Source organism: Drosophila mauritiana, chromosome X (assembly GCF_004382145.1).
Source record: "Drosophila mauritiana strain mau12 chromosome X, ASM438214v1, whole genome shotgun sequence".
Lineage (NCBI taxonomy): Eukaryota > Metazoa > Arthropoda > Insecta > Diptera > Drosophilidae > Drosophila > Drosophila mauritiana.
The window spans coordinates 8,653,002-8,662,687 of NC_046672.1; the positions used below are offsets into that span (position 1 = coordinate 8,653,002).

General features: G+C 39.7%; 3 protein-coding genes across 3 annotated transcripts; all 3 read left to right on the forward strand.

Moving 5' to 3' along the window:
• Positions 1-144: 144 nt before the first annotated feature.
• On the forward strand, positions 145-7,293 carry LOC117146846. Its single transcript, XM_033313407.1, has 3 exons — positions 145-300; positions 6,631-6,748; positions 6,825-7,293. The coding sequence occupies exons 1-3, from the start codon at positions 259-261 to the stop codon at positions 7,040-7,042; spliced, it is 378 nt and encodes a 125-aa protein (XP_033169298.1). The 5' UTR covers positions 145-258; the 3' UTR covers positions 7,043-7,293.
• LOC117146847 lies at positions 3,747-5,470 on the forward strand. The gene is made up of 2 exons (XM_033313408.1): positions 3,747-5,120; positions 5,178-5,470. The coding sequence occupies exons 1-2, from the start codon at positions 5,084-5,086 to the stop codon at positions 5,393-5,395; spliced, it is 255 nt and encodes an 84-aa protein (XP_033169299.1). The 5' UTR covers positions 3,747-5,083; the 3' UTR covers positions 5,396-5,470.
• A 965-nt stretch (positions 7,294-8,258) lies between the features above and the next one.
• LOC117146849 (acylphosphatase-1) lies at positions 8,259-8,888 on the forward strand. The gene has a single exon (XM_033313409.1). It carries the CDS (start codon positions 8,462-8,464, stop codon positions 8,771-8,773), a length of 312 nt encoding a protein of 103 aa, XP_033169300.1. The 5' UTR covers positions 8,259-8,461; the 3' UTR covers positions 8,774-8,888.
• Positions 8,889-9,686: the final 798 nt, after the last annotated feature.

The window sequence follows — 9,686 nt, forward strand, 5'->3', positions numbered from 1 at the left end:
GCTAATTGCGTTTTCCGAAGGTAAACAAAACATGGGCATTAACTTTGCCTGCCTGACGCCGCTACCGCTGCCGCCGCCGACATCGCCGCCGACGTCGACGCCACTGGAGCTTTGAAAGCGAGTGGCGGTAGAGCAGTTGGCCAGTTCACTTGCGTACGCCGTGGCATCCACACGCACCAGCAAAAACCAGCGCATCAGCCGACCTGATCCAGTTCCATTCCATAAAAGCCAACGAAAGCGAAATCTCAACCGAGCGCCATGGAGTTCAACAATCGCCTCTTGCTGAAGATCATCGAGCTGGTGAGTAATTGGATTTAGACTAGTTCCGAAGGACACCATATTATCTTAGTGTTAACAACACTGTATTAATAACTTTGTAATGTTGCAAAAGCTATTTGAAGTAGATTTTGTTTAAAAAGTAATTGAGTTGCTGTGTCATAAAAATATTGATAGAAATGTTGAAATATTTCACATTATTTATTAAAAACAAGATAGCTATTATAATATACTATTTTTATGAGTTAATTTCAAATCTTAAGACACTTAAATATTCACTAAAAACTTGTAGTTTTCAATTCTGACTTCTAACATTTATTATTATATTCATTTGGCTAACTGGCAAGCGCTTGTACATATATGAGTATGGTTATTAAAATCAAATTGAGTTTGTGGCAGCTGCGATTTGGAGTTGAAACCGCCGAGTTTGTATAGAATGTGTGTGTCTTTATTCTTTGTGAGCGTCTGCTTTTCCCCCAACCCCGATTTCAAGCCATTTCCTGTTGCGTCTCTAGAGTTTCTGTTCTTGTTTTTCTTTTTTTCTTTTTTGTATTTTGTGGCAGAGGAACAACCGGTTTTTTTGGACCACAACAAAGCACTCACTATGACTATGACTTCACTGTTTCTGTTTTTATTTATTTCACAGTAGGTTCTTCGTTTTTTTCATTTTTTTTTTTTTTTTTGGGTGCGTAGGTCTGGGATTAATGCGTGCTCTTGGCTCAATGATGTCATGACCCCGCCGCCGCCCAAATTGAATTTATTTTCGGGGTTCCCAGCGGCATATTACGTGCCACGAAAGTGAACAAAAACCCAACTTAGATCATTCTTTTCAATAGAATTACGTTTTGCCAAGTGCGTTTTTTTTTTTTTAAACGGCGGGTAATTGAATGGCAAATTGTTAAAGCAACTTGCATGTCGAAATTGGTTTTGTTTCATTTTTAAGGGATATATGTGTGTCAGTTGTCCATTTATTGTATTTGTGGCTTAATAAAGCGCACATAAGCCTGGGTTTATTTTTGATCCCAGCCGCATATGACATCATTTGGGCGATTCTGTGAGCTTGGAAGAGAGCAAATCGGTAGATAGAGCTGGAGTGACTAGTATATAGCTAGTATGTATATAGAGCAAAACAGATTCGCAGCTTGAAATACCTGGAATTTGTTATCGATTTGGAGAAAGATACATATAAGCCAATTTATCATAATTAGTTGTATTCCCAATGGCTGACTGGCAGACTTAATTAATTGAATGAGCCCAAAGATAATTATACATATATTTTGTATTTAAAATGATTGCCCATATGTCGGCAATGAAAACGAGAGCATAGTAAAATATACATATATATTGTGCAGAATTATCTGTGACTCGTAATTTGTTATTGAAACGAGATGATTGCAAATGCAAGATTGTTTATTTATAAATATTTACATATTCGCTTTGCGGAGACATCTGGCTCAACTCGGGTTTGCTTATTTAATAACTTATCAGCACACCGATCAGTCCTACGAATGTATCTCAAAAAGTGGTGCTTTTGATAGCTATTTGCAATTGAATTGAATTGTTTTGCTTCGCTGTGTTAGCAAATATGAATCAACAAGCTTGTAATTTCCTCAACTTCAAATCTTATTCACAAAAGCATTGTTTATTTAAAGTCGCCAAGGAACAGCCTTATTTTCACCACTTGCTCTCAAGTGGATGGGTGTGTTTTTAATTTTTTTTTGAGGCGTATAGTATTTTGTTCGTGATCAGCATTGGGCAATGTGCGAGCTATTGAGTGATCTTGGAGCTCGGATCCCGGCAAGTGAGTCAACTGCCAGTTATTCCGCCGATTACATCACTGCACTGGCGACCCACTTGCCGCTTGGCCACTCGATATACTCGCACAGTGGTGTATTACAATGCGGATCATGTCCGTTCCGATCCGTTCCGAGCGACCCATCCGATCTGGGCGGACCACACCCGCCTCTCCATCGGAGCAGGCGTGCAATCACGTTCGCCAAGTGCACTCACCACTCAAAATCCAACTACACCGAGAACAATTCGAGCAAGGCTTGAATTTTTTTTTTTTTTTTCAAAACCAATGAGCAAGTAACCGAAAGAAGCGGCTCAATTTAAAATTCAATTGTTTGGAATTGCGAATGAAAGGTACATGTTTTCCAATTCAATCAACATCCGGTGGAAAGAGTGGCTAGTTTTTTGCGGTGCAGCCAGATACAGCAGCTACCACGCTGACATCATCGTGCACATGGCCAAAAAAAAAAAAAAAAAAATGAGAGAAAAAAAAAATGCTGAGAAATCTGGCACGCATTACGCATACGCCATGTGCGCCATCGCCGAAAGGTCGATTGCTGCATTGAGTAAACAATGAAATGCCGGCGGAATGGTTAATTGGTCTCTAGCTGTTCCTTGATTATCTTTGCTATTTTCTTCTTATGAGCTTCGTTTTTTTTTTATTATTATTTTTTTTAATTTTTTTCTTTTGTTAAGCGTTTTGCTCTGAGTGAACATCAATTGGGCAAATAGTACGTACTGCTCAAATATTTGTCGCCAAGTCTCCGCGTTGTGAGTGCAAATAGAATGGTCGAAAGATAAGAATAACTAACCAACCGACCGACCCATTGTTTGCTTTCATCGAATTTCTCCGGCAATCGTATGGATCGTAAATATTTTTACGGGCTAATAAATGCTTTAACTGCAAATCAGGGAGGCGCATTTTGTGTTTATTTTATTGTTCCGCCATTTCCACCGTTCTCTCGAAAATTTATTTAATTGATTTGTGCGTTTCGACGCACCACCACCCACTCCCCTTAAAAAAGTCAATGGCATGTCAGGTGGGCATATAATGAATGGCCCATACTAACAATATCAATTGAAAATAAAATTGATCTACGGCTTTTGGTGTTTTTTTTTTTTTTTTTTATGGCTCGTTTCTGTCAGAGTGCGACTATTTTTTATTTGCAACAATTTACGAAATTAAATCGCTGCGAATATAGTTTGTAAATAATATCAGGCATCCAGAAGTAAACAAGTCTTAGTCATACGGAAGCACATTTCATAGTTGAGATAATTCGTGGAAAACTAAAATACTTAAAACCATGAAAGGATTCGCAGAAAAAGAAGGTTGGCCCAAAGCTCTTTAAAAATATTTAAGGATTAATATTAATATAGAAGTAAAGTTAAAGTTGGAAAATTGCCTGTTTTCTTCGGTTTCAATCAAGCGAAATTGACAAATAACCAGCAATTTATCTCCACTTTAAGATTTCGCTTGCTGAATGGCTAAAATAACATAAAACAGTCTATAAATCAATTACGCATAAATAGTTTGTTCAGCATTTGCCCAATGCTAATGGCACACGAACTATGCCGCTCCCCACATAAATGCGTAGTTAATGCGATTTCGCCATTATTTTTGGTGTTAATGTCGTTTTCGGGTTTATTTTCCCCATCTACTTTTTTTTTTTTTTTTTTTTTTTTTTGGGCGTGACAATTAAACAACAAAGAGGCCGCACATAAACATACATATAGATAAATATTGGCTTCAGAAATAAATGGCGAATGACAACAACAAGCGGTAATTATTGACACAGGAAGCGGTGGCCCCCCACTGAAATATATACATACATATATGTAATCCGCCGTTCTATAAACAAATTATATGCGATGGATGTGGATATGCCATTTGTTTACTTTAGCCTTACCATCCCGGAACCCTAATGACCTAATGACCCATTAGTCGTGGCCTTACTGCATTACAATGTCCACAGGGCTTGGTCCTCCTGCATCCTTGTCCATCCATCCCAATTAGCGGACGCCCCCGCCTAATTGATTGATTGCCCGCGGGTGTGTCGCACTTAGCGATGGCCCACTGTCACATTGTCACATTTTACCCCTGTATTGCCACTCGATGGCCCGTCAATTTATCGCCATAAAACCCCATATCGGAATAATTTTCACATTTGATAAGTGAATGGGTGGATGGGTTCGCATTCTAATTCCGCCACTTTTCACCCGCCCATTTCCATGGCGATAAATGTGAAGTGAGTGGCTTCTGGTGGCTCAAAATGTGACAAGCCCATTAAATTGTGCATTTTATTTATGACTTCGATTGAAGATCGATGCGAATTTCAGCAAAGCAAACGTTTTTCAAATTATGCTCACAACTAATCGGTTTAAAAGTAATCTTTAGACTTTTGTGACCTTAATTATTTGTAAATTTAAAGATCTAAAATTTATATTTCCACTTGACCTCTTTGATGCCAAAATGGCTGGACTTTTACTGCGGAACTTCCGCGTTTTTTTTTTCCAGCAGACAGCCAAAAACAGAATAAAAAAGCAGAAGCATATGGTCTGAAATTAAGGCCATTAAGCACACGTCGTGGTTAAAATTATCAGCCCGCCTTTTCCGACAGCTTTTGGTGTTGGCCAAAAGTGATTAATTTTGGTTTGATAGGATAGTTTGATAGGAGTGTTCGCTAACTACCTATAACTTTTGGGTGAAAGTTTTTATATTCTGGTATAAACACAGTGAGCTCCTTTCTACTGCATCTATGCTTTATGATAGAGATTCCTCTATGGAATGCAACTCTCTAGAAGATCTATGCCAACTTGTGACTTTTCAGCTTGTCTGTCTGTCCGTTTTATGTATCCGTAAGTTTGTCCGTAAGCTTGTCCGTGAGTTTGTCCATCTCAAGGTTTTGAGCATCGAGTCCTTAACTCGCAGGTCTTCATCGTGACGAGCATTATCCTGATCGAGAGCATTTCGGATCTGACTTTCATACGGCAAGCGTTGTTGGTCCATGGCACCTTGATGGGCTATCTAATCGCCTGCTTTGTGATAGCAACAGGTAAATCCCCGAAACCATCCAATCTGGCTCCCGTTTATGAGGTGGATATGTTTTCAGGTCATGTGAGCGGCACTGTGGTGGACAAGCGCCTCGATATCCTCTTCTCGATCGGTGGCTTCTTCCTCTTCGGGGCCGCTGGCACCATTATCCTTGCCCAGTGGCTGGGCTACTGCAAGTCGCAGGAGGAGCGGGAGGTGCTGCTGGCCTCCGGGATTTTGAGTCTGGCCAATGGCGCCATCTTCGTGGGCGACATTTTCGTTGTGTTGGCTTCTTAGCACTAAGTATTCTATTTAATAAAATTCAAACCTAAATTGTGCCAATGGTTTCATTTGTGGAAGCTTCAAACATGTGCAGAAAATAATAAATTTATCAAACATAAATCCATTTGTGTTGAAATAGCTTCTTAGTTTCGAATCTTAAGATTCCCAAATTTTGGTTAATAATAATCAGAATTTTGTCTATAAAATTGGATATATTTGTCCAAATATGGAATGTTATACCTCGTTGAGTTTGTTTTTTAAATCCAATTTAATTTGCATTCAAATTTGAGAATTTTAAAATTTTGACCTTTTTTGCAAATTTTGATGATGTTACCCCTTACAAAAAATGCGAAAATTGGCCCAAAAATTAATTTTCCTAAATCTTTCAAAAAGTGATAGGGATGGTTAGCATTGGCAATTAGCTGCTTAAAACAGTTATTCTTTCAGCTATGGGACCATTTTTAGCCAAGTTATGAAGAAAGTCCTTTTTGTAAATATAGCATTTTGCGAAAAGGCGAATTTCAGTCATAAAATATTCCGTTTTTTTGCCACAACTTTAAAAGTACTTGTCTGAATATGGAATGTTATACATGGTTGAATTTGTAATTAAATTCTGAATCGAACTGTATTCAAAAATGAAAATTCAATTTTTTTGCCATTTTTTGCAAATTTTGATGATGTTACCCCTTACCAAAAATGCGAAAATTGACCCAAAAATGCATTTTTCTAGATCCTTCAGAAAGTTATAGGGATGGTTAGTATTGGTTATTAGCTGCTAAAAAATGCCAATCTTTTATGTTTATGATCATTTTTGGCCAAGTTATGACTAAAATACCTATTCAAAACCGTTTTTCCAAAGTTCCCTCCTAAAATAACCAGTTTTTTGGGCACAAATTAAAAAATAATTGTCTGAATACGAAATGAGGTATATCATTGAAATCGTATTTTAATTCCCAATCGAACTGAGTTAAAAAATTGAAATTCTATTTTTCGGCCATTTTTTGCCAATTTTGACCCCTTAAAAAAATGCAAAAATCCATCCAAAAATTAATTTTAACAAATTCGTCAAAATCTAATAGGTATAGTTGGTATTGCTAATTAGCTGCTTTAAATAGTTATTCTTTTAGCTTTGTGGCCATTTTAATTCGAGTAAGAGCAAAAAAGCTTAAAGAAACTTTTGAGTTATAGATTTGCTTTCTATAAAGATTAACAAACCTGCTAATAATATCGTATGATCTTTCATCCTCCAGGCCATCGCCATCGCCTGCATTGTGCTGTACGAGACGGTTGGAAACTTGTCCCTCCATCCGGTGATTGTGGCCGGCACCGTTGGTGGCTACACCGTCATCTGCGGCGTTCTGCTGATCGGTGAGTAGTAGTGCCCACATAACTATAGATATGTCCTAGATATATCCCAACCAACTGATTCCTGATTCCTTGGCAGGCCATGTGCTCAACTCGCTGGTGGAGAAGCGCCTGAACGCCCTGTTCTCGCTGATCGGCTGCCTGCTGTTCGTGGCCTCCGGAGCTCTGGTGATCGATGAGTGGCACGGCGGGCTCCTGAACACGGACAGGAAGCGCCAGGCCATCGGCGCCGGATCCCTGATGATCATCAATGCGGCCGTCTTCCTTCTGGACACCCTCTGCATCTGCCGGACGTAAAGATTCCGTTCCGTCGTATATGTACTCCATATTCGTTCTATTTTTTTTTTGCAAATCGAATAACTCGTGTTGATGAACATAATGAAACAAGAATCTATTGTAAATGTTAACGTACCACTTTTTTTTATGTAGCTGTGTGTACGAGCGTTTTATATGTATTTATACGTGTCTTAAGCTAATCTCAGATATGCGCACGCAGATTATTTACAGGAAAATCCATTAAATATATATGTATACACATACACAACATATATGTACATTCCAGCTATCTGTGGTTATAATATGCTAAACTCACAACATCTGCCCATGTCTTACATCACCATAATTGCCATTCCGCTCCCGGGATAATGGGCCATAATTGCCCGAGGGCCAAGTTTCTGGGAAAGCGAAAAACTGAAAAACTCACGGCCCTGACGTCACGTGCCGGCAAATGTTGCAAAATCCAATGGACTGCGATTCCAATTCAAATTCCAACTGCGACCCACCTCGAATGGTGGTCAACTCCTTCGCTTTTGCCAATCCATTGATAGCCATGGTTATAAACTTCTAAGAATCAGGGATTAGCGCTTCAATTAACTAAACAAACGCTTCGTTGATTCGTTTTTTCAATAAAAAGCTTACAACTTAAATACTTAATCTATTGCTTTGAAACCTTACGTTGTTTATATGTCGCACGTTTATTCAAAAGATACTTCTTTGCATATATAAATTGGGAGTGCTGCGTATATGTTGTTTCTATTAAAGGGTATTGCCCCATTCGTTGCTTTTGCCTGATGCCAACTTTCCTTCGCTCTGCTGCTGTGTTGTTGTCGTGCCGCAAGCTTATTATAATTAAGCAATTTATATAATTTCTAATTATTTCTTATCATCCGCATGACAACTCTGTGAAAAAATGTACATAAATATACATATGTGCAGACGGCAGGAGGTGCCCGTTTTGGTGGAGGAGTCGAGGAAAAATAAAGTCGAGATAGATCGCTTTTAGAGATGCAAAGCAGAGATACGGAGCCGCTGAGATACAAAGATACAAAGATACAATGATTCGGATGCACACACAAAACGCCAAAGACTTGAAACCGCCTTGTGATTTATATATTTACTTTTGTTTATACTTTGTATGTTTTTTCTCTCCCCCTTTTTGTTTTTATGCTATTTACCCATTTTTGTTTTTTTGTTTAACTAATAACTTGCGCTAAGTTTACAAGAGGGTTTGTTTGTTTGTTTTTTTTTTTTGCTGGGAATGTAACCTGCTGCCCCTGATTTCTTGTGGCGATTATGGGTGTTGCACGATAATTGGAGGCAATTTACGATCGGATCTGGAGGTTCAAAGTCAGGGTCACAGAGCGCTGAGACTTTGCCGTCAAGTCAATCCGAGTTTTGTGTACACCCTGCTTTTTGGCAAGTTAAATCCTAGTTGAGATGACCGGCCAAAAGGAGGAGATCTTGGGCTGTGACTTTGAGGTGCGTGGCAAGTTGCCCAAGGAAGCCTTCGAGCTGTTTGCAGTGGTCCAGGCCAATACACTGGGACTGCGGGGATTCATCACCCAGGTGTCCGAGGAGAAGTTCAAGGGTCGTCTGGAGGGCGAGGGCAAGGTGATCGATGCCTTCAAGAAGTTCATCCTGGCCGCCTCCGAGTTCGTGCAGGCCATCAAGGAGTTCATCATCAAGAACCTGAAAGTCATCAAGGAATACACCTACAAGACCTTCGAAATCAAGGTGGAACGGAAATGATCAAAGGAGTAGCTTCAATTATCAAAAGTTCTATCCATTATGATTTGCCTAATATGTTTGATGTATGGATGTAACGAGGTATTTTCCGAATAAAATTGCACAGATTTAACACAGATTTTTCCGAGTTTCCTAAACAGGAAATTTCCCAAAGGAAAATGCCTAACTTTTCATGTGGCTCATTATGAATTGAATGATTGTTGCGATTCACCAAATGACCCATGGATTCCACTTACGAGTACTGCACCGTTCTAGGTTCTAGGGCCGATTGCGATCGTGACGAATGAGCTAATGATGTCCATGGTCCGTGGGAGGGGATAACCTTGTGGCCATCGCCGGCGATCGGATATCAAATCGCATCGCATGCCTCGGATGCATATGCTCGTAGCTAGCCAGCGATGTTCCCGGCTGCTTGGCATGCAAATCGGGGAATCTGAATCTGATCGCCACCTCGATCGACACGATGAAGGTGTACCACTGGACAACAGCGAACATACAGCCACGGATGGTTATTTATGCGTTCGCGGATACAACTGCCGATTCACCGAGTTCCAGACTTCTCAACCAGAGATAGCACTGGTTAACAGGCCACTGAGAACTAGTAGGTGGTGCGTAGGTTTGGACCTTTGAAGTTTAGTTTTTATACAAAACGAAGATGGTCACCTAAGTCGGCTAAGTACCATCTGGAGTTCAGATTCTGAACACACTGCACATCCTGGGGGAATTATCAAAGTGCTCTTTTGTAGGCCAGTGTCGTGTATCTGCAGTGATATATGGACAGCTAAACTATCTTGGCTCAAGCAACGTTACAATTTTATGGGTCAATTTGCGGACGGCCATTACTAGAATTTGTGTGTGAGTGTGTGTATGTGTGTGTGCAACAGGTAGCCAAGTAAGTTTTACACTGAGGAAATTG

What these genes read in the sequence shown, in the direction of transcription:
- LOC117146846 (XM_033313407.1), top strand. Translation starts at nt 259, where the DNA reads ATGGAGTTCAACAATCGCCTCTTGCTGAAGATCATCGAGCTG. An exon ending in TGCTGAAGATCATCGAGCTG is followed by an intron (nt 301 to 6,630) that starts GTGAGTAATTGG and finishes TTCATCCTCCAG; the next exon opens with GCCATCGCCATCGCCTGCAT. An exon ending in CTGCGGCGTTCTGCTGATCG is followed by an intron (nt 6,749 to 6,824) that starts GTGAGTAGTAGT and finishes ATTCCTTGGCAG; the next exon opens with GCCATGTGCTCAACTCGCTG.
- LOC117146847 (XM_033313408.1), top strand. Translation starts at nt 5,084, where the DNA reads ATGGGCTATCTAATCGCCTGCTTTGTGATAGCAACAG. An exon ending in CTGCTTTGTGATAGCAACAG is followed by an intron (nt 5,121 to 5,177) that starts GTAAATCCCCGA and finishes ATATGTTTTCAG; the next exon opens with GTCATGTGAGCGGCACTGTG.
- LOC117146849 (XM_033313409.1), top strand. Translation starts at nt 8,462, where the DNA reads ATGACCGGCCAAAAGGAGGAGATCTTGGGCTGTGACTTTGAGGTGCGT.